Source organism: Mandrillus leucophaeus, unplaced genomic scaffold, assembly GCF_000951045.1.
Source record: "Mandrillus leucophaeus isolate KB7577 unplaced genomic scaffold, Mleu.le_1.0 Scaffold377, whole genome shotgun sequence".
Lineage (NCBI taxonomy): Eukaryota > Metazoa > Chordata > Mammalia > Primates > Cercopithecidae > Mandrillus > Mandrillus leucophaeus.
In genome coordinates, this window is record NW_012103998.1 from 1,785,763 (window position 1) to 1,810,361 (window position 24,599).

The window sequence follows — 24,599 nt, forward strand, 5'->3', positions numbered from 1 at the left end:
CTCAGGCGATCCTCTCACCTCAGCCTCCCAAAGTGCTGGGATTACAAGCATGACCCACCATACCTGGCAGGGTTAGAATTTTTATTCTCATTTGATGGATGAAGAAAGAGATATAGAGATTTTTAGTGTCTTGTTCAAAGCAAGCTTGATAGTAAGGAGAAGTAGTCTAATAATGAAACTTGAAGTTTTGATTTTGAAAAATCAAGGGCAATAGTAATATTTGAGATTTTTATTGGCCAGGCGTGGTGGCTCATGCCTGTAATCCTAGCACTTCGGGAGGCCTATGCGGGCAGATCACCTGAGGTTAGGAGTTGGAGACCAGCCTGGCCAACATGACGAAACCCCGTATTTACTAAAAATACAAAAATTAGCCAGGCGCAGTGGTGCATGCTCATAACCCCAGCTACTCAGGAGGCTGAGGCAGAAGAATTGCTTGAACCCGGGAGGCGGAGGTTGCAGTGAGCCAAGATTGCATCGCTGCATTCCAGCCTAAGTGACAGAACGAGACTCCATCTTTAAAAAAAAAAAAAAGAAAGAAAAAGATTTTTATTAAGCTTCATAATTTTTGGTATGATTTCATGTACTTTGTTTCAATTGATTCCTAAAATCTCCTTAGAAGAATAATCATGGTAGATCATATTCCCATTTTAGAAATTGTATATATACAACAGAAGTGAGGTGGTTTTGGAAATTGCATATACTTATTTCTAAAATTTTATTATCTTCACATTAGAATCAGTCTTTCTGGTCACCCATGTTTGCAACTTTAGAGGAAGTTATTCTCCCTAAGCCTCACTCCATAACTGAATTTTAACCATTCTATTGCTTGAATTTTCTCCCTCCCTTTTCATTTCCTTCACCGTATTTTAGGCCTTTTAAAATTCCTTTCTTGATTTGTTACCCTAATATATTTGCTTCCAGTCTTTCTTTTCCATCTTGTCCTGTGTGCTGGTACCAGCGTTACATTTGTTAAAAATCAAATTATGTCACTCCACTACTTACCATCCTTCAGTAGCTTCCCATTGCCCATGTTATGAAATTAAGTCCAGTCTCTATAACTTGACCTTTTAGGGCCCTCCACATTCTGACCCAGCTGCCCATCATTTCTCACACATGCCATTAGCTTTCTTAGCCCTTTCTATAGCTCATTCATTCAGTTTTTATTTTATTCTTCCACTGAGACAGTAGCACTTACTGCTTCCCAGTGAACTCTAAGTAAATAGTTACTGAATAAATATGTAATCTAGGGTCATACTGGTAATTAGGCGAAGTGATTAACGAAAAGTCAGGAGCAGAATCCAGATCTCCTGACTCAAATGCTCTTTTTATATTTGTGTGAAGATGGAGTTTCACTGTGTTGCCCAGGGTGGTCTCAAACTCCTGGCCACAAGCAATGATCTTCCCACCTCAGCCTCCCAAAGTGCTGGGATTATAGGCCTGAGCCACTGTGCTTGTGCTCAGCCTCCAAGGATTTTTTTTTTTTTTTTTTAAGACCAGCTCTGTAGCCTGAGCTGGAGTGCAGTGGCGTGATCTCGACTCACTGCAGCCTCTGCCTCCCAGACTCAAGCCATCCTCCCACCTCAGCCTCCTGAGTAGGTGGGACTACAGGCATGCACCACCACTCCCAGCTGATTTTTGTATTTTTTTTTTTTTTAATACAGACGAGGTTTCATCATGTTGCCCATGCTGGGCTCTGTGTTACTCACGAGCTCCAATGATCCGCCCACCTCGGCCTCCCAAAGTGCTGGGATTATAAGCTTAAACCATCACACCCGGCCATGCAGTGATTTTTCAAAAGCTATGTCAGCGGAGCGCGGTGGGTCACACCTGTAATCCCAGCACTTTGGGAGGCTGAGGCGGGTGGATCACAAGGTCAGGAGTTCAAGACCTGACCAACATGGTGAAACCCTGTCTCTACTAAAAATACAACAAAAAAAAATTGGCTGGGCGTGGTGGCGGGCACCTGTATTCCCAGGTGGCGGGCACCTGTATACTCAGGAGGCTCAGGCAGGAGAATCACTTGAACCTGGGAGGCAAGAGGTTTCAGTGAGCCAAGATAGCACCACTGCACTCCAACCTGGGTGACAGTGAGACTCCATCACCAAAAAAAAAAAGCTATATCATGCAGGCTGTTACAAGATTTCAGTATAGAAACTGCTAGAAAGATATGTAGAGGCATCTCATAACTTGTAAAATAGATTGGTCAGGTTTAGTTCTTATCAATGCTCTTTAAAAATTCAGCTCAATATATTGAACTTTTCTAATTTGAAAAATGTGTATAATTCGATTTATAAACCTAAAGATCTACAGACATTTTGGGGAAGCTCACTCTCTCTATATGTAGGAATAAATCTTTGTCTTTTCAGTCTCAAAGACTTGTTAAATGGACTATTGTTTCTTCAGCCAGCGTTAGCTTTCTGATTCAGAATACTAGAGTTTTATTGAGCATGTAAAACAGATAGATTATGACACATTTTCTCTCTATAAGTTAACTCAACATGGTGTGTGTAGTAATATTTTAAATAATGAGTCCCTTTAGTGTGTGTTGTAAACTATTTACATTTTATGATTAAAGCAGCAGAAAGTTTTCAGAGTTACCACCACTGTTGTGTAAAGCAAAACCATTATATCCAGTGTTTACACATTACAAGTATTAATATTTAAGTGCAATTTTAAACTATTTTGCAAAGGATTTTTGTTTTGTTTCGTTTTGTTTTTTGAGACAGTCTTGCTCTGTCTCCCAGGCTGGAGTACAGTGGCATAATCTTGGCCCAGTGCACCCCTGGGTTCCAGCTATTCTCGGCACTTCAGCCTCCCGAGTAGCTGGGATTACAGGCGCACACCACCATGCCCGGCTAATTTTTTGTATTTTTAGTAGAGATCTGGTTTTACCTTGTTGGCAGGCTGGTCTTGAACTCCTGACCTCAAGCGATCTGCCTGCCCTGGTCTCCCAAAGTGCTGGGATTACAGGCCTGAGCCACCATGCCCATCCCTACAAAGGACTTTTTTGTTGTTGTTTTGCATCTTAGTTGCCCCTTCCCCCAAAACTAGTAAGTTTTGGTAATTCCCTTAGTTTTTCAGACTTTCTTTTTACTCACCTTGGGTAATTCTGAAAAGATATGATATATTGTGTTTTTTAAGATGTGGTCTTGCTCTGTTACCCAGGCTGGAGTTCAGTGGCACAATCCTGGCTCACTGCAGCCGCTACCTCCTGGGCTCAAGGGATCCTTCTGCCTCAGTCTGCTAAGTAACTGGGATTATAGGTGCACACCACCATGCCCAGCTAATTTTTTTATTTTTAGAGATAAGGTCTCACTGTGTTTCCCAGGTTGGTCTCAAAATTCCTAGATTCAAGCAGCTCTTCCACCTCAGCCTCCCGAGCTGCTGGGATACAGGTGTGAGCCATCACACCTGGCTAAATTTTTAATTTCTTTTTTTTTTGGTAGATATGGGTCTTGTTATGTTGCCCAGGCTGGTCTTGAACTACCGGCTTCAATCAATCCTCTCACCATGGCCTCCCAAAGTGCTGGAATTACAGGCACGAGCCACTGCGCCCAGCCACGAATTGTCTTAAATAATTGTATTTTAACTTACTGCTGTGATAAACCTTTCTCAAACATTCTTAAATATGTAAAAAATTTTCTTCTCACTTGCAGAATTTCAACTATTAATTGTCTTTTTATTTTATTACTTGGTACCAAAATAGGTAAACCATTCTTGGCTAATAATGAACAAAGGCAGGATTTTTTTTTTACATTTTTATCTAACTTTTCTTTGTTTCAAACCTCAAGCCTAAATTTTAGATAGAAGATACCTTTGAGGGGCCAGGTGCGGTATTTTAGCTAGAAGATACCTTTGAGGGGCCAAGTGCGGTGGCTCACACCTGTAATCCCAGCACTTTAGGAGGCCGAGGCAGGCTGATCACCTGAGGTCAGGAGTTTGAGACGAGCCTGGCCAACGTGGTAAAACCCTGTCTCTACTAAAAATACAAAAAAATTAGCTGGGTTGGTGGCACACGCTTGTAGTCCCAGCTACTGGGGAGGCTGAGAAAAGACACTCACTTGAACCCTGGCAGACAGCTGAGATCACACCACTGCACTCCAGCCTGGGTGACAGAGCGAGACTTCATCTCAAAAAAAAAAAAAGATACCTTTGAGAATCTGATGAAAGCTATAATAGTCATTCCCTAGAAAAATGAATGTGGGCACATCTACCTACCCCACCCAGAGGTAGCCACTGTTAACTATGTGACGTGTTTCCTTCTGTACTTTTTAGGTATACATAAATATGTGCTCTTTAACATAAATTGGGTCATCTATTTAATACATACTGTTTTACAGTTTTTTCTACTTAGATGTCTGTGAGATTTTTTGTATGCCATTACATCTCAGTTTATCTTTCCAATTTTAATGCCCACATATGTTCTATAACATGGATTATTCTTTTCTCTAGAGATAGAAATGTGGGTTGTTGCCAGCATTTAATTTCATTGTTAGATGTAGAGCTGCAATGGACATCCTTACACATGCTTTTTTGTGCATGTATGCAAGTATTTTGCTGGAACAGAGATGTAGAAGTGGTACTGCATGTACTTTAACAATTTTGGTAGATAGTAGACTAATTGTTCTCCAAATTACCCCATGTTCGGTAGTGTGTACCCAGTTTTCTGTATCCTCACTATACTTGATACTATTGATCATTTCAGTAATTACAAAGTAGAAAAATTTTCAACAGTGGTCAGACATTTTAAAGAACTGGATCAGCAGTATAAACTGATCACTTGCTAGTAGTATATCTACAGGCATACTTGTAATTTTTAAAATATATTTTTTTAAATTAGGTACCAGTTTGGTTTTTTTGGGTTTTTGTTTGTTTGTTTGTTTTGAGATGGAGTCTCACTCTGTCACCCAGGCTGGAGTGCAGTGGCACGATCTCGGCTCACTGCAACCTCCACCTCCCTGGTTCAAGCGATTCCCCTGCCTCAGCCTCCTGAGTAGCTGGGACTACTCACCACGCATGGCTAAATTTTTTTTGGTATCTTAGTAAAGATGAGGTTTCAACATGTTGGCCAGGATGAGCTTGATCTCTCGACACTGTGATCCGCCCACCTCCGCCTCCCAAAGTGCTGGGATTACAGGCACGAGCCACCATGCCCAGCCTGCCAGTTTTTTTTAAATAGGGAGGTTTCACACAGAATGTGCTCTTTGAAAAACTGAAAGAGCTGGCAGTGCTGAGCCCACAATTCAATATGTTTTCACTGCACTGAATTCAATTCACAGCTGTACCCTTTATCCGGGAATAAATATGCTCTTCCCAGTTGGTACAAGCAAGCCTGTTGCACTCCTTACTCTCCTGGTCTTGTAAGCATTTTAATTTGTTAACCCCTTACCCTAAATGAAAGAAACATTTAGCAGACAGGATTTTTCCTTAAACTGAATTTGTTGTATGCTATCATTAATAGAGAGAAGGAAAAGAAACACATTGTTAGACCAAGACAGGAAGTAACATAACCAGATAATATCATAGTTGATATTTATTGAGGTTCTGCTTGTCTGAATATTGGCTTGTCAGAAACTATGGGCTACTTATTTATCCTAAGCCCTGTTAGCTGTAAATTCTAGTGACTTGGATTATTTCAAGATTAGCTTTTTTCATGAATATATTAGCTCTCATTTGATGTGTTATGTTTACATTCAACTTTTTCAAAGAAATGATAATTTAGAACTTTTCAGTCATAAGATAATTTACCTAAATCCCTGTTCATACTAGCTCACCATGCCTTCTCCTATGCCTGAGTACCTGAATGTGCACTACATTGGGGAGTCTGCCTCCAGACTGCTGTTCTTATCAATGCACTGGGCACTTTCGATTCCTTCTTTCCAGGCGCTAGGGTGAGTGTTTTGAAATCTTGACTATAAATGTGATTTTGTAGCACAAATGTACATTAAACAAAACTTTTACTTTGGGAAGATTTGCATTAAAGGATAAAACAGTATAACATAGCTTCAAGTTGGGTCATTCATATGACAAATCATGGCAGCTAACTAGTATTTTCTTTGTATTTACGTGGAAGAGTATCCATATTTTGTAGTTTGACTAAGTTAAGAATTTGGATGGAACAGAATCAGTAGAATTGATAGATTATGGCTAGCATTTGTAACAGGCCTTTCATTGGCTCATAGATAGAGAGACTGTAAGACTGCCCTAGGTTCTTGTTTTTCTCTCATCACTACTATTTCAGTGTTCATCCCAGGCATGTTACTAAAGGGCTGAATTTTGCCTACAGTGGTTATGTTAAAAGTATAATTGTTTTCCAATCATGCGGTTCAAAGAAAAAAAAAGAAAATGTTAACCCCCATAGTACCACTACAGTGACTTAGAGGGTTAGTCTTACCACTCAAGAGTACATCTGAAGCTGGGCATGGTAACTAACACCTGTAATCCCAGCATTTTGGGGGGTCAAGGCAGGAGGATGGCTTGAGGCCAGGAGTTTAAGACCAGCTTGGGCAACAGAGAGAGAAACAAAATGTTTTAATTAGCTGGGCATGGCGATGCACACTGGTAGTTCCAGCTACTCTAGAGGCTAAGAGGGGGCCAATCACTTGAGCCCAGAAGTTCGAGGCTGAAGTAAGCCATTATCACATGGCTTACTGCACTCCAGCATGGGACGAAGCTGGACCCGGTCTCTTAAAAAGAAAAAAAAGAGTATATCTATATTCTGTTCTGAAGAAATCAGATGAGCTAGAAAATGGCCTACTGTAAGAAACTCAAGCTTTACCTAAAGTTTGCCAAATTTATTTAAATTGTTTTAAAATAACTGGTGTGTTTAAAGGCAAAACAATGGAAAAAGTTAAGCCCATAGTTAGAAAGTTTTTATTCAAAGTTAGAAAGTTTTTATTCAACTCCTAGGACCCTACTCACCAATATGATTTTGTAAACAATTCGCTTTCACACACTGTATACCTGTTCTTCTGTTTACCAAGTGGGAATAATAATTGCCCGCCCCTTATCCTTAGAGACTATTTTGAATATAACAAACATGTGAACATGATTGTAAAAGGCATACAGAGAATTGAATAAAGGTATATTTAACATTATAATTTCGTTTATTAATCAGCATTATACTATGCATTAAATCATGCTCAAGATATTATAGTTACATAGACTAAAAGCTTGATTTAGAATGGTTAACCTTTAAAATGATGGTCAGTCCTTTTTTAACATTCAACTTTCAGAATTTCTCTAGTTTTATGGGGGTTTTTTTGTTTAAGAGATGAGTTCTTCCTCTGTCATTGAGACTGATCTGGAACTCCTGGGCTCAAGTGATCCTCCTGCTTTAGCCTCCCATACAGGCGTGCACCACCTCGCCCAATGTTCAGTGTGTTTGTTTGTAGAAAAAAGGTAATGTAAATTTGCATATTGGCAGTTGATTTTTTTATTTAGTTGGAAGTCTTTTTTCTGCTTTGTAATTACTGAAATGATCAATAGTATCAATTATAGTGAGGATACAGAAAACCAAGTACACACTACCGAGGGTGAGGTAATCTGGAGAACAATTAGTCTATTATATACCAAAATTTTTAAAATAAGTACTTATACTGGAGTGCAGTAGCATGATCTCGGCTCACTACAATCTCCACCTCTCAGGTTCAAGCAATTCTTATGCCTCAGCCTCCTGAGTAGCTAGGACTACAGTTGTGCACCTCCAAGCCTAGCTAATTTTTGTATTTTTAGTAGAGATAGGATTTCGCCATGTTGGCCAGGCAGGTCTCAAACTTCTGACCTCAAGTGATCTGCTCACTTCGGCCTCCCAGAGTGCTGGTGTTATAGGTGTGAGCCACTGTGCCTGGCCAGCAATTGATTAATTTTAAAATATTAAGTGTAGTTCACTCATCTTGTAACTCACATTCATATGTCTAAAAAGTAACCTGGTGACATTTTTCATAATAAGCTATCAGTTATAATAAAACAACAAAAGGGAGGAATTTTGGGGAGTGGTTTGAACTCATTGAATTATTTACACCACCATTGATCTTAAGTACTTCTATTAAATTGAGTATAATTATCCTATGGAAATAACGCAGATGTTGAAGAAACCAAAAATAAGGCTTCAGAAGTGTCTGTTTATGAAATAAGTCATTTTTATAGTGGTAGCCACATTTTCCTGTGATCTGTATTGAGAATCAGTTTCAATGTAACAACCACAAGATTCTTTGTAATTAGAATAACTTGATCTAGCAATCAAGGCCATTATGCAAACTCTTATTTTTTATCCCCGTCTAGATGATTCATAGTAACTAGTATTTTCTTTGTATTTATGTGGAAGAGTATCCATATTTTGTAGTTTGACTAAGTTAAGAATTTGGATGGAACAGAATCAGTAGAATTGATAGATTATGGCTAGCATTTGTAACAGGCCTTTCATTGGCTCATAGATAGAGAGACTGTAAGACTGCCCTAGGTTCTTGTTTTTCTCTCATCACTACTATTTCAGTGTTCATCCCAGGCATGTTACTAAAGGGCTGAATTTTGCCTACAGTGGTTATGTTAAAAGTATAATTGTTTTCCAATCATGCGGTTCAAAGAAAAAAAAAGAAAATGTTAACCCCCATAGTACCACTACAGTGACTTAGAGGGTTAGTCTTACCACTCAAGAGTACATCTGAAGCTGGGCATGGTAACTAACACCTGTAATCCCAGCATTTTGGGGGGTCAAGGCAGGAGGATGGCTTGAGGCCAGGAGTTTAAGACCAGCTTGGGCAACAGAGAGAGAAACAAAATGTTTTAATTAGCTGGGCATGGCGATGCACACTGGTAGTTCCAGCTACTCTAGAGGCTAAGAGGGGGCCAATCACTTGAGCCCAGAAGTTCGAGGCTGAAGTAAGCCATTATCACATGGCTTACTGCACTCCAGCATGGGACGAAGCTGGACCCGGTCTCTTAAAAAGAAAAAAAAGAGTATATCTATATTCTGTTCTGAAGAAATCAGATGAGCTAGAAAATGGCCTACTGTAAGAAACTCAAGCTTTACCTAAAGTTTGCCAAATTTATTTAAATTGTTTTAAAATAACTGGTGTGTTTAAAGGCAAAACAATGGAAAAAGTTAAGCCCATAGTTAGAAAGTTTTTATTCAAAGTTAGAAAGTTTTTATTCAACTCCTAGGACCCTACTCACCAATATGATTTTGTAAACAATTCGCTTTCACACACTGTATACCTGTTCTTCTGTTTACCAAGTGGGAATAATAATTGCCCGCCCCTTATCCTTAGAGACTATTTTGAATATAACAAACATGTGAACATGATTGTAAAAGGCATACAGAGAATTGAATAAAGGTATATTTAACATTATAATTTCGTTTATTAATCAGCATTATACTATGCATTAAATCATGCTCAAGATATTATAGTTACATAGACTAAAAGCTTGATTTAGAATGGTTAACCTTTAAAATGATGGTCAGTCCTTTTTTAACATTCAACTTTCAGAATTTCTCTAGTTTTATGGGGGTTTTTTTGTTTAAGAGATGAGTTCTTCCTCTGTCATTGAGACTGATCTGGAACTCCTGGGCTCAAGTGATCCTCCTGCTTTAGCCTCCCATACAGGCGTGCACCACCTCGCCCAATGTTCAGTGTGTTTGTTTGTAGAAAAAAGGTAATGTAAATTTGCATATTGGCAGTTGATTTTTTTATTTAGTTGGAAGTCTTTTTTCTGCTTTGTAATTACTGAAATGATCAATAGTATCAATTATAGTGAGGATACAGAAAACCAAGTACACACTACCGAGGGTGAGGTAATCTGGAGAACAATTAGTCTATTATATACCAAAATTTTTAAAATAAGTACTTATACTGGAGTGCAGTAGCATGATCTCGGCTCACTACAATCTCCACCTCTCAGGTTCAAGCAATTCTTATGCCTCAGCCTCCTGAGTAGCTAGGACTACAGTTGTGCACCTCCAAGCCTAGCTAATTTTTGTATTTTTAGTAGAGATAGGATTTCGCCATGTTGGCCAGGCAGGTCTCAAACTTCTGACCTCAAGTGATCTGCTCACTTCGGCCTCCCAGAGTGCTGGTGTTATAGGTGTGAGCCACTGTGCCTGGCCAGCAATTGATTAATTTTAAAATATTAAGTGTAGTTCACTCATCTTGTAACTCACATTCATATGTCTAAAAAGTAACCTGGTGACATTTTTCATAATAAGCTATCAGTTATAATAAAACAACAAAAGGGAGGAATTTTGGGGAGTGGTTTGAACTCATTGAATTATTTACACCACCATTGATCTTAAGTACTTCTATTAAATTGAGTATAATTATCCTATGGAAATAACGCAGATGTTGAAGAAACCAAAAATAAGGCTTCAGGAAGTGTCTGTTTATGAAATAAGTCATTTTTATAGTGGTAGCCACATTTTCCTGTGATCTGTATTGAGAATCAGTTTCAATGTAACAACCACAAGATTCTTTGTAATTAGAATAACTTGATCTAGCAATCAAGGCCATTATGCAAACTCTTATTTTTTATCCCCGTCTAGATGATTCATAGATCTTATTTATGTGTTGACTTAATCATACGGATATAATGATGGAAAAATTCTGTTACATGGAAATAAAAGCTATTCTAAAAGTAGAAACTGGCATTAGGTTGCATTTTTATCTAAAAATATAAAAGTTGGTGACAAAATTCTAATTTTACAGAGAGAAATAGATAAGCAACATTAATCATTTTCGAAAATCAAGATTATTTTGATCACTTACTTTAATTCAAGGCAACAGTAACTTAAATAATTTTACTCAACAGTGCATGGTTAGCAGCTTTGTATTTTACAAGGCTTCTGTATTTTACAAAGGTATTGATTTTCTGTTTTAAGATTTGTAGTTTCAGTACTTAGAGTAATTCAGTTGTGGTTTTAAGTTTTCCCTGCAAAATTTAGGTTAAGTGAATAGTGGTAGATTCCACTGTGGGGTAGTGGAGAGTACTTGTCATGATTTGCCTGGAGTAAGTATGGCAGCAGTCATCTCTACCTAGATCCTTACAATATAACCAAAAGCTCCAAGCCACCACCATTTACCACAGGCAACTTTATTTATTGAATAATGTAATCAGTAGCCTTCCATTAAATGCTAAGCCAGAAAGCTGAATCTTTTACCACTGAAAGATAATGTAATGTTTCCTGTAACTTTGTGGTTTTGAAACCTGTAATTTTTTGGGTTTATTGCAGTATCACTGATACTTTTCCCTGAGGACTGGTGCCTTCAGTATTACCAGATATAAGTGGCTCAAAAGTTATATTCCTTTATGAAAGTAAATAGTATAAACAATTATATAACCTCTAATTGTGAGTCCTATATACGTATTTTAATGAATATTAACAATGTAGGCCAGGCGCAGTGGCTCATACCTATTATCTCAGCACTTCGGGAGGCCAAAGCAGGCAGATCACTTGAGGCCAGGAATTCAAGACCAGCCTGGCCAACATGGCAAAACCCTGTCTCTACGAAAAACTCAAAAATTAGCCAGGCATGGTGGCAGCCGCCTGTAATCCCAGCTACGTGGGAGGCTGAGGCAGGAGAATCACGTGAATCCAGGAGATGGAGGTTGTAGTGAGCTGAGATCATGCCACTACACTCCAGCCTGGGTGACAGAGGGAGACTCCACCTCAAAAAAAAAAACAAAAAAGTAAACCCACAATATAGTGTAGTAGTTAGAGAAAAATACCTGTACCTATTTGTAAAAGAAATTAACATATTTAGTGTTTTGCAAGTTAATGCTTTTTTAAAAACTAGAGATGGAGGTCTCACTATGTAGTCCAGGCTGACCTCGAACCCCTTGCCTCAAGCGATTCTCCCAACTCAGCTTCCCAAAGTACTGGGATTACAGGCATGAACCATCATATCCGGCCTTTTTTTTTTCTTCTAGATGCCTTAGTGATAAACTTAACTACAGTCTCTACTCAGCTTTTTTTGCTTCTTAAAGGAAAGATGTTTTGAACATAAAGTACAACAGTCATTTATTTTCCTAACAGGAAAAACTGGTAGCAAACATGCCCTTAACATCCCAAAATATTAACGTTAAATGGAGGAGTCTCTACTGAGAAATTTGACTTTTGCATTTCACTTGCTAAATTGTGTAAGGAGGTATAAAGGAGCAAAAAGATTCAAATTCTGTTTTTATGCATCTGCTGGCTTTTGTGTCTTTGGACCAAGTAACCTAAATGAGGCTCAGTGTCTGTAAATTAGGAGCAGAAATGCTTGATTATGAACTACATCACATAGGTGAGATAATGAATGTAAATGTATCTAAGCCATTGCCTACTGCTAAGTAGATAATAAAAGGTAATTTTTCTTCATTCCTTAAAGACCATCTTTTTAGAGTAGCCTTGCTGTTTTTCTTTCCTGACATAATTGAACTTTTTAAAAAAAATTTTATTTTATTATTATTAATATTTTATTTTTTTATTATTTATTTTTATTTTTTAATTTATTTTTTATGTGTTTTTTTTTTTTTTTTTGAGATGGAGTCTCACTCTGTCCCCCAGGCTGGAGTGCAGTGGCCTGATCTCAGCTCACTGCAAGCTCTGCCTCTCAGGTTCACACCATTCTCCTGCCTCAGCCTCCCAAGTAGCTGGGACTACAGGAGCCCACCACCACACCTGGCTAATTTTTTGTATTTTTAGTAGAGACAGGGTTTCACCATGTTTGCCAGGATGGTCTCGATCTCTTGACCTCATGATCCACCCACCTCGGCCTCCCAAAGTGCTGTGGGATTACAGGCGTGAGCCACCGTGCCTGGCCTCATAATTGAACTTTTTAAAAACATAACTAGCTATACCATCAGGGTTTTTGGTTTGGGGTTTGGATAAATGTAAATAGATATCTTTCTGTAGTTGGTTTCTACAGTCCTTTCACTTTTCTTTTAGAAACACAATAATCTGGTAGGTTATTTCTCATCTGCCACTTGTGTCTTTTTTCCTTAGTAATAATTTTGGTATTCTTATCCTTTGCACTTATACTCCTTTTTTTCTGAGCTTCTCCAACAATGCCAAGGTATTTTCTTATTACAAGATGCATAGCATAAGCCAGCTCTGATTTTTCTCCATTTATTTTTCCTTTCCTGTGTGTACTAGTAAACTACTTTGGTTAGCTGTTTCCTCCTTAAAACTTTAGAATCAGTTAAAAGTGAAACTGAATTTACTCTAACTTCCGTCATGTTAGTTTTTAACTTTTTTTTTAATGTTTAAAGTAATAATTGAAGTATAGGATTATAAAGTAAAACCTCACTCACCAGAGGTAACTAACCCCACTATTAACGGTTTGGTGTCCTACTAGAATTTTTCCGTGAGATATTTATTAGACAATTAAATACATACACATATTTACACATCCTATTCTTTGCCTTGCTTTTTACACTCATAGACTTCTTCCTATGTTAGTACATGTAAATTTACCCCATTTGTTCTCATGGCTTCTATTATAGTATTCCAGTTTATACACTTATTCATTCCTTATTAGTAGACATTTGGATTGTTGCCAGTTTTGTTATTATATCCAGTACTACAATGTGCATTTTGTGGCATTGTATATGTATTTTTGCCCACTTTTGTTAGTATAGTCATGTTAGTATAGGCATGCGTTGCTCATTTAACGATGGCTATGTAATCTGAGAAATGCATCATTAGGCAGTTTTGTCATTGTGAACATCATAGAGTGTACTTACACAAACCTACTACACATCTAGGCTATATGCTATAGCCTAGTGCTCCTAGGCTACAAACCTAGGACAAACCTGCATAGTGTGTTACTGTTCTCAAATACCATATGCAGTTGTAACACAATAGTAAATATTTGTGTATCTAAATATAGAGAAGTTTCCATAAAAATATGGTATTTTATTGTATATGTGGTACATTGTTGACTAAAATGTGCTATGCATGACTGTATTTCTATAAAATAGTTTCTTAGAGGTGAAATTGCTGGGTCGAGAAGGTGTACATTTTAACTTTTGATGGGTACTTCCAAATTGTTCTCTGAAAAGATGTTGATCCAGTTTATGCTCACGTCAGCAGTGTATGAGGATCAGTGCTTATTTCCTCACCTCTTCCTCAATTCTGGATTTTATCCATCTTTAATGAAAATACTATCCTTTATTTTTATCTCCTTTGATTTTGTTTAAGATCGATATTTTTACCCTTTTCTATATGAAGATTATAAAATACTGGTTTTCTTTGCATTTAAACTTTACTTGCAAATGATAGGCAGTGTCTCATGGCAAGTGATCCTTCTCGGATACTGAATGGAAAAGAGATCAGCCTGAAGTTAAAATGTCATATTAATAATTCTCAGAAAAAAACTTGCTGTGACTAAGTCGACAGTATTAGCATTTCTTTCAAGTATGTTCAGTTATTTAATAAAATGTAATGTCATAAAGAAGGCTGTGATTCTTAACAAATGATTTCTGTTAAACACACTGATTATCCTAATTTTAAAGCTTTATTAAGGAGAAAAATAAAGAAGTACCATTCATTAGGTTGGACATGTTTCCTATCAGAATGTTCTTACCAACTTAAATCTCTCCAGAGATTTAAGGAAAGAAATCTTATAGCTTCATCATCTTATTTATAATAAAGTCTGTAGGCTTGGTTTAAAGATTGTTTAATTGTAAAAGGCCTATGCCCACAGCTCTTCTCTGTCTTTTCAAAGTTCTCACTTCTGCCTGTTCTGTACTCCCTAAGATCAGAAATCATTTGCAGAATTCTGTGTACCATGTACTGCACTGGTCGCTGAGATCTAGAAGTGCACAGGGAGTCTCCGCCTTCAGTGAGGATGCGTGTATGCATGACACTGAAGGGGGAATGATTAACTATGTTGAGAGAGGAATAATGTTCCTTCTAGAAAGTGAACGCTGAGCTGTATTTTAAGGGATCAGTAAGTATTAGCCAGGAAAACAAGACTAGGAAGGGACCTTCCAAGACAATAGGATAGTATTTAGTAATTCACTCAACAGTTTTTATTGAATACCTATTGCATGCTTGTTCTCACCTTAGCACATTTGCTCTTGTTCTCCCTGGGATACTATTCCCCTAGATCTTTCTGGTTTTTGGTTTTTTTGTTTAACTCTACCATCTTTCTCCATTCAAATGTCACCACCTCAGAAATGCCTTCTCTAACCACCTTACCTGAACCTTCCCATTTTCTAATATACATACTTTATAGTAATGCAGAATTTTTATTACCTAAAATTAATGTATATTATTCATATATATGTATATTATTTATATAAAATATTTGAAATTATATATTTGTTATTTCTCCTCTTTTTCATGAAGGCAAACTTAATCTCTTAATTGCTATTTCTCTAGTACCTGGCATATACTTTCTCAAATTTTTTTTTGTTTTTGAGACAGAGTCTTCCTGTGCCAGGTTAGAGACTGGAGTGCAGTGTCTCTTCACAGATGCAATCATGGCGTGCTACCCCTTCAAACTCCTGGCCTCAAGCAATCCTCCCACCTCAACCCTCCTGAGTAGCTGGGACTACAGGCATGTGCCACAACACCCAGCTAATTCTCTCTTTTTTTTTTTTTTTTTTGAGATAGGGTCTCACTCTGTCACCCAAGCTAGAGTGCAGTGGTGTGATCACAGCTCACCAAAGCCTCGACTTCCCCAGGCTTGGGTGATCCTCCCACCTCAGCCTGTGTGAGTAGCTGGGACTACAGGTGTGCACGTCCACACCCAGCTAATTTTTGTATTTTTTATAGAGATAGGGTTTCGCCATGTTGCCCAGGCTGGTCTGCAACTCCTGGGCTCAAGTGATGCATCTGCCTCAGCCTCCCAAAGTGCTGGGATTACAGGTGTGAGCTACCGCACCCAGCCCCAGCTAATTCTTACATTTCACCTCTTAATAACTCTGAGCAAGATATAGGACGTATAGTGTCTCTGCATTTTATATCATTAGACAACCTGAAACCTGGAAAGTTTATTTGCCTAATTTCAAATGGATAAGTAGGTTTAAACCATGGTGCTTTGACTCCTGTTTAATACTTTTTCTACTCTCTTATGCTGCTGAGATAACTTACTTAGAAATTCAGGAAAGAACTTTTGACCTTTCTAATCTCTTGTTATTCATAGTAAAATCCTGGATATCTCATTTATAGGGATTCTATTATCTCATCTGAAACATACAGTGAACCATTTTTCTCCTAAAATTGGTTGCTTGCCTACTATAAAATAATTCTAGAGGCTGGGAGCAGTGGCTCATGCCTGTAATCCCAGCACTTTGGGAGGCCAAGGCAGGCAGATCACCTGAGGTCAGGAGTTCAAGACCAGCCTGGTCAATGTGGCAAAACCCTGTCTCTACTAAAAATACAAAAAATAGCCGCATGTGGTGGTGCACACCTGTAATCCCAGCTACTGGGGAGGCTGAGGGAGGAGAATCGCTTGAACCCAAGGAGGCAGAGGTTGCAGTGAGTGGAGATCACGCCATTGCACTCCAGCCTGGGCGACAGAGCAAGACTCTGTCTCAAAACAGTAAAATAATTTGAATTGCCCTTTCTTTTAAAAGGTATTTACCTCTATCCAAAGCAAAAATTTTTTTAATATATGCTTTTGCTTTTTTTTAAGAACAATCTTTATTTATTCCATTTCTATGAAATGTGAAGTTTATTAAAGCCCCAACTCTTTTAGTTTGAAATATTACTTGCAATTGTTCTTATAAACTGCCTGATTGATGAGCTACTATTTAAATGTCTAAGCATTCCTCATTTCTCATTTTGTTATCAGCTATACAAAACACAGACTTGATCAAATCTTTCTAGAGTAATTTTAGTTTAGTAATATGTTATTTTTAAATATTTGGACTAGCTGTAAGGTTTATAAACTTGTTTAATAATATCTGATTTGTGCTTTTATTACTGTTTTTAATAGGCAAGAAAACAGCATATCACTGGTGAAAGCTTACTGGAATGAACTTTTTACTCTTGGTCTTGCCCAGTGCTGGCAAGTGATGAATGTAGCAACTATATTAGCAACATTTGTCAATTGTCTTCACAATAGTCTTCAACAAGGTAAAAAGCACCTTCCTTACTACCTTTTCCAGGATGTAGAAGGAGGCATGAATTTCATTAAATGTTATGACTAAAGATAGTTAATAATTATTATATTCGTGTTTTAGGTACCATTGCTCTTCTTTAGATAATTTTTACAATTTTATAAATTTACCAATATTCTAAAAATGTTTTTTAAATGGAGTGCAACAAAATTGAAAACAGTATGCTTAAGTCTGACAGGCTATTTCTGACCAAGTCTTGTGAATTTTTGTGCAACTATCGAAGAATCCAGGGTGAGCTTATGTACAGGTGGTCAAATATTTTAAAACATATACTACTCAGCAATTTTTAAGCAACCTTTCTTTATTATAGCCCTTTGAATCCTAAGATAGGTTGATTTTATATCAATTCATCAGGGTGTATTCTCTCACCTAAATAGTTCTGAAGAGTCAGGGAACAATCCTTTTTATTCTGTTTTTCTGTTCCTAGAGGCCAAGGTATTTGCAGCCCTCATTCATTTCACGAGACAAGCAATCACTGACTCATAAGTGCTTAACTATAGAATGGCTTATGACTACCCGAAACAGTGCCTTATCAACAAATGGGGATTTGAGCTCAGGAATAATTTATAAATTGGTGACTACCTTTTAGTTCCTTAGCATATTCTATCATTGTTTTATACAATTTTTAAATCATTTGCTTCCTCCTTATATTTAACAGCAGAGGGGTAATCACCTTAAAATGTCATCAAAAATAGATCTACTAGAAGGCAGCATCACATTCCCATCTTACTTATGGACTCCTACCCCTGGTTCATGTCTTATATGCCTGTAATGGTTATAAAGCCTATCTTCAGGAAAGCTATGGTTGACTAATTACTAATGGATGGGTTTTAAACATGTCCCTCTAAAATAAATTAAAGTCTTTATTGTAAAACTTTATTCTGCTTCAGTTTTTTTCTTCTTAACAGTGTTTTTACTAAATATTTGTTTTTATTATAGTAGTCTTGGTAGTGAAGCATGTAGATGGTTTTGCTCATTTTTTCCCAACCAACATAAACTTAAATAAAATCCTATTACCAAACTTTGAGTCTTATGTACTTTTAGTTGTCTAGTGTTTCAAATGGTTATCTTTACATCCTATCTTCTCAAAGGTATATCTTGAAAGCAAACATTTCAGCCAGGTGGGGTGGTTCACGCCTGTAATTCCAGCACTTTGGGAGGCTGAGGTGAGATTGCTTGAGCCTAGGAGTTCGAGACTAGCCTGGACAACATTGTGGTACCCCACCTCTACAGAAATTTTTTAAAAATTAGCTGGCCATGGTGGTGCATGCCTGTAGTCTCAGCTACTTAGGAATCTGAGGCAGACAATTACTTGAGCCCAGGAATTTGAGGTTACAGTGAGCTATGACTGCACCACTATACCCTAGCCTGGACAACAGAGTGAGACCCATTTCTTTAAAAAAACAAAGGGCGGCGGGGGGTGGGCGCGGTAGCTCACACCTGTAATCCCAACACTTTGGGAGGTCTAAGAGGGTGGATCACGAGGACAGGAGTTCAAGACCAGCCTGGCAAACATGGTGAAACTCCGTCTCTACTAAAAATACAAAAAAAAGCCGGGTGTGGTGGTGTACGCATGTAATCCCAGCTACTCAGGAGGCTGAGGCAGGAGAATTGCTTGAACCCAGGAGGTGGAGGTTGCAGTGAGCCGAGATCACGCCACTGCACTCCAGCCTGGGCAACAGAGCCAGCCTCCATCTCAAAAAAAAAAAAAAAAAAAAAGGAACCATTACATTTACGTTTAGAGTTTTTTTTTTTTCGTTTTGGGTTTTTTTTTTTTTTTTAACAAGCCAAGTAGCATAAACATTCAAATAATCCATTTTTTATATATAGTTTTTTTCCCCAAAAGCAATTACCATGAGAAAATAATTCATTTTTTAAAAGTACTTTTACAACATCAAAATAATTGAGATGAAATATAAACCTGGCTGGGCACAGTGGCTCACACTTTGGTAGGCTGAGGCAGGCAGATCATTTGAGGTCAGGGGTTCAAGACCAGCCTGGCCAACATGGTGAAACCCCATCTCTACTAAAAATACAAAATATAGCCATTCATGGTGGAGCGCACCTGTAGTCCCAGCTACTCGGGAGGCTGAGGTGGGAGAATTGCTTGAACCCAGGAGGCAGGGTTGCAGTGAGTTGAGATCGTACCACTGCATTCCAGCCTTGGGCGACAGAGCAAGGCCCTGTCTCAAAAAAAAAAAATATATAAACTTTTCTACTTAAAATGTTTATACAGATTATACTAACAGCTTGTTGTTCTTGAATGAACAATATCTTAAGATGATTAGTTTTAGCCATAATTGCAGAAATACTGAGTTTTAAACATTTCTACATTGGTTATACTCAAAGCTTGAAATTCATGAGAAGAAGGCCAGGCACAGTGGCTCACGCCGTAATCCCTACACTTTGGGAGGCACAGGTGGGCTAATCACTTGAGCCCAGGAGTTCAAGACCAGCCTGGGCAACATAGGCCCCATCTCTACAAAAAATACAAAAATTAGCTGGGCGTGGTGGCATGCGCCTCTAGTCCCAGCTACTTGGGAGGCTGAGGCAGGAGAACTGCTTGCGTCCAGGAGGCAGAGGTTGCAGTGAGCCACGATCGCCCCACTGCACTGTAGCCTGGGCAACAGGAGTAAAATCCTGTCTCAAAAAAAATTTAAGAATTAAAAAACTTTTCAAAATTCCTGAGAGGGAAATATACTGGATGAAAGTAGTTGTTCATTTTAGACAAAAACTAGATTTGTTTTTGTCAAAAAACAATTTAAAAATTTTGTTTATTTTTAATTAAAGATAAAATGTCAACAGAAAGAAGAAAATTATTGATGGAGCACATCTTCAAACTACAGGAGTTTTGCAACAGCATGGTTAAACTCTGCATTGATGGATATGAATATGCCTACCTGAAGGCAATAGTACTCTTCAGTCCAGGTATATAAACATTTACTTTTTATTCAAAATAAAATGTTTCACGATGTGGAGAAATAGAAGCCCTCATGTGTTGCAAGTGGGAATGTAAAATGGTGCAGTTGCCTTGGAAAAGAGTTGAGTAGTTCTTCAAAAGGTTAAACATGGAGTTATCAAATGACTCAGCAGCTTCACTCTTGTCAGCGCAAGAGAAATGAAAAATATATATCTATGCAAGAATGTGTATATGAATAGTCATAGCAGCATTATTCATAATAGTCAAAAAGTGGAGACAACCCAAATGTCAGTCAACAGATGAACAAATAAATGTAATATATACATACAATGGAATATCGTTCAGCCATAAAAGGAAGGAAATTCTAACACATACTACAACACAGATGAACCTTTAAAATGTTCTGCTAAATGAAAGAAGCCAGTCATATTGTTTGATTTCATTTATATAAAATATGCAAAATAGGCAAACCTGTATAGACATAAAACAATTAAGTGGTTGCCAGGGACTAAGGAGAAGGAAGAAATGGGAAGTGACTGCTAATGGGTGGAGTTTTTTTTTTGGAGTGACAAAAATGTTCCAAAATTAGATTGTGGTGATGGTTGTACAACTCTGAATATAATAAAAACTATTGAACTGTATACTTACTTTTTTTTTTAGACTAAGTCTCGCTGTGTTGCCCAGGCTGGAGTGCAGTGGTGCAATCCCAGTTCGCTGCAACCTCTGCCTCCTGTGTTCAAACGATTCTCCTGCCTCAGCCTCCCCAGTAGCTGGGATTACAGGCATGCACCATCACACCCAGCTCATTTTTGTATTTTTAGTAGAGACGGGTTTCACTACATTGGCCATGCTGGTGTTGAACTCCTGACCTAAGGTGATCTGCCCGCCTCGGCCTCCCAAAGTGCCAGGATTACAGGAGTGAGCCACCGCGCCCAGCCTGAATTGTATACTTGAAATTGGTGAATTTTAAGGATGTTAGATATTTATGTGGGTATGAAAAGGGAGGTTGAGAAGTCAGTGAAATAATATGATAGACTTTGGCAGGGCTCAGTAGCTCATGCCTGTGATCCTCATATTTTGGGAGGCTGAGATGGGAGGATTGGTCAGGAGTTTGAGACCAGCCTGGGCAACATAATGAGACCTCTTCTCTGCAAAAATCACAATAGAAAAAATTAGCTGGATGTGCTGGTGCGCACCTGTAGTCTCAGCTACTTGGGAGGCTCAGGTTGGAGGATCACTTCAGCCTGAGAGTTTGAGGCTGCAGTGAGCTCTAATCACGCCACTGCATTCTAGCCTGGGTGACAGAGGGAGACCCTGTCTTAAAAATAAGTGAAAATGTAAAAAATATTATAGACCTTTATTTCTTTTGTCACATCAACATTTGAATTCTTAGTTGTTTTTTTTTAGCCATTACTAAATGGCAGAATGAGAGATGACTATTGCTATGTTGATGGGCTACATTTCCAAACATCTTATATGAGTTACCAACAAATAAAAAAACTGGTTTCTTGTTTTCCTGCCAGTTTACAGTTTTCACAGATGGTAAAATGATGGTAAGCTCTCAATGGTCAATTTCTGAATAAGAGAAATTGACTGTTCTCTTAGGTTCTGTATTTTTCATTCTAATATATGTTTCTGTTCTTGTGCATCATAATAAGATTATCTGAGGAAACCTGTTTCTTTCTGTCAGTGATACCAGTAAGAACATGAAAGCTTGTACTATTTCTTCTAACGTTTCTTATGAGTTAGTAACGTATGTCTCTATTCTTAGCACAATTTGTCACTTTCATTTTCCTTAGGTGAAAATGGAAAGAACAAAAATTTGAAGTTTAAATTCCAATGTAATTTTATTTTACTATTTTTAGGATTTTCCATTTATTACTTTTTAAAATTTTCATCCATGAGAACAGAGCTTTCCATAGTCAACATTTCTTAAGCTATGCATAATTTTTATGAAGTTCTTTTAGTATTTCTGTTTTTGTGTAATGTTATAGTGACCATTGAAATGCTTATATAGATTTTTTCATATTTCTGTTATTTTTCTGATAGAGATGATATTTATAGTTTCATAATTTCTTACATACCTTTTTACCTAAAAATAATAGAATTTTTGACTTATAAAAATAGGGCACAGAATATAATCTGCAAATATTTCCTGGATTTAAAATGCCTTTTTTTTTTTTTTTTTTTTTTTTTTGAGACAGAGTCTCGCTCTGTTGCCCAGGCTGGAGTACAGTGGCACGGTCTCAGCCCACCGCAACCTCTGCCTGCCTCCCAGTTTCAAGCGATTCTCCTGCCTCAGCTTCACAAGTAGCTGGGATTACAGGTGCCTACCACCACACCCGGCTAATTTTTTGTATTTTTAGTAGAGACGGGGTTTCACACCATGTTGGCCGGGCTGGTCTTGAACTCCTGACCTTGTGATCCACCACACCCAGTCTTAAAATGTCTTTTTAGGCTGAGTCATTTACCTTTTGCTCCTGTTAAAGGCAAAGTTATCAAATGCCTTCCTACTACTTTTGGAATGGCGAGAAAGCTGTTTATAGTTGTTAGCATACGTATATGAGATAAAAAATTTTAAATATGTAAAATATAGTGCTTGGTATATAGTAGGTGGGCTCAATCAATATTTGTGGAATGAATGAGCCACACTTTTTTTTTTTTTTTGTAAAGACAGAATTTTGCTCTTTTTGCCCAGGCTGGAATGCAATGGCGCTGTCTCGGCTCACCGCAACCTCCGCCGCCCAGGTTTAAGCAATTCTCCTGCCTCAGCCTGCCGAGTAGTTGGGATTATAGGCGTGCGCCACTATGCCTGGCTAATTTTGTATTTTTAGTAGAGACAGGGTTTCTCCATGTTGGTCTCGAGCTCCTGACCTCAGGTGATCTCCCCACCTCAGCCTCCCAAAGTGCTGAGATTACAAACGTGAGCCACTTCGCCCGGCCTGAGCCACACATTTTATGATGGGGCTTCTGTTTTGACTAACTATTCTTTCTGTCTCTTCATATTCACTCTGTCTTAAATGAACATTCAGAACTAGGGTACCAATGTTTTCTTTAATGTTTCAGATCATCCAGGCCTAGAAAACATGGAACAGATAGAGAAATTTCAGGAAAAGGCTTATGTGGAATTCCAAGATTATATAACCAAAACATATCCAGATGACACCTACAGGTATCTACAGTTAAATTCCATATAATTAAAATAATTGAAAAACCTTTTGTGGATCTGTTATCTCATTGTTTCTACTCTCAGAATAATTAAATGTTTTAGGCAACCTTAACTTTGAAATAGTAATGCTATAAAAAGCAGTATTGCATTGTTGCAAGTACGTTACAAATATTTCATCCAGTTCTTACATTTTTATATAAAAGGAGACTTCAGCACAGAGAGGTTAGCTTTGCTCAGGGTCACACAGTAAATGATAGCACCTGACTGTGAACCCAGGTAGTCTGACTCGAAAGTCCAAACTCTTTTTCTTTGGATAAAATAATGAATTTTGTTAGTAAAAGGAGGATAAAAAGTAATCAGAGACCAGCCTGGACAACATGGTGTAAAACCCTGTTTCTACAAAAAATACAAAAATTAGCCCAGCATGGTGGCGCATGCCTGTAGTCCCAGCTATTCAGGAAGCTGAGGTGAGACTGCAATGAGCTATGATTACATCGCTACACTCCAGTCTGAGTGACAGAGCAAGACCCTGTCTAAAAAATAATAATTAAAAAATTTTTAAAAATCAAATACCATTAGATTAGATTGTTTTATAATTAATTTTGAAACATGGTTTATGAAATTCTCTCCAAGCTATTTCTCGCCAATGTTCTTTGAGAAAAGTTCTTTTTTTATGAGAGCCACTTTCTTTAAAGAGGGACATAGCCGAGGGGTTAAGCACCTGGTTATAGAGCCAGAGTACCTGGATTTGAATCCTGACTCCAGCTCTTGCTAGCTTCATAACCTTGGGCATGTTTCCTCCTATAATGGAGATAATAATGGTATCTACTTTTTACAATTATTTTAAGGATTAAATCAGTTAATATATGTAAAGTGCTTAGGACTGTGCCTATCATATAGTAAGGGCTATATAAGTGTGGTTGTTTATAATAAATAAAACATTTTGTTAATTTAGCATACTTCAAACTAGCAAAATAACATTTTTACATATAATTTTTTACATATACTAAATAATTTAGATTTATAAGCCAGTCTCATCTCAAATATCAGCCTTATTTTATGTAACTCATTTTCCTATCCTGCTTTCTACCAGTTCTGTAAAAGCTGAATAATTTGATGTGGATGCTGAGTAATTTGAGGAGTAGAGCACACAGCTTCAGGAAGATAATCCTGGGGGCTGCTGTTCTCATTTGGTCTGAAGTGTTAGAGTGCAAGGCCTTAGGACAGAAGGATAAACCCACCACAGTGTTTTTGGAAAGGTTTTGTTGTGGTGGTTTTTCAGCATTATCTTTAAGTTTTAAAAGTTACTGTATGCCTCATTATACAAATACATACAGTATTTAAATTTTTTTCCTTTGTGATTGCAACTTTCTCAGTTTTTTACATTCTTGGTTACTTAAAAAT

General features: G+C 37.8%; 1 protein-coding gene across 4 annotated transcripts in view; it reads left to right on the forward strand.

The window, feature by feature from the left end:
* The window catches only part of NR2C1 (nuclear receptor subfamily 2, group C, member 1), a 49,259-nt gene that overhangs the window by 22,033 nt on the left and 2,627 nt on the right, over positions 1-24,599 (forward strand). For 2 of the 4 annotated variants that reach the window (XM_011990334.1, XM_011990333.1), the window contains exons 9-12: positions 5,770-5,891; positions 16,923-17,062; positions 19,897-20,034; positions 23,093-23,198. In XM_011990334.1, the coding sequence (XP_011845724.1) occupies positions 5,770-5,891; positions 16,923-17,062; positions 19,897-20,034; positions 23,093-23,198 (506 nt within the window). Of the gene's footprint in view, positions 1-5,769; positions 5,892-16,922; positions 17,063-17,533; positions 17,977-19,896; positions 20,035-23,092; positions 23,199-24,599 lie in introns of those variants that run through there. The other 2 variants (XM_011990335.1, XM_011990336.1) reach the window with 2 other exon arrangements.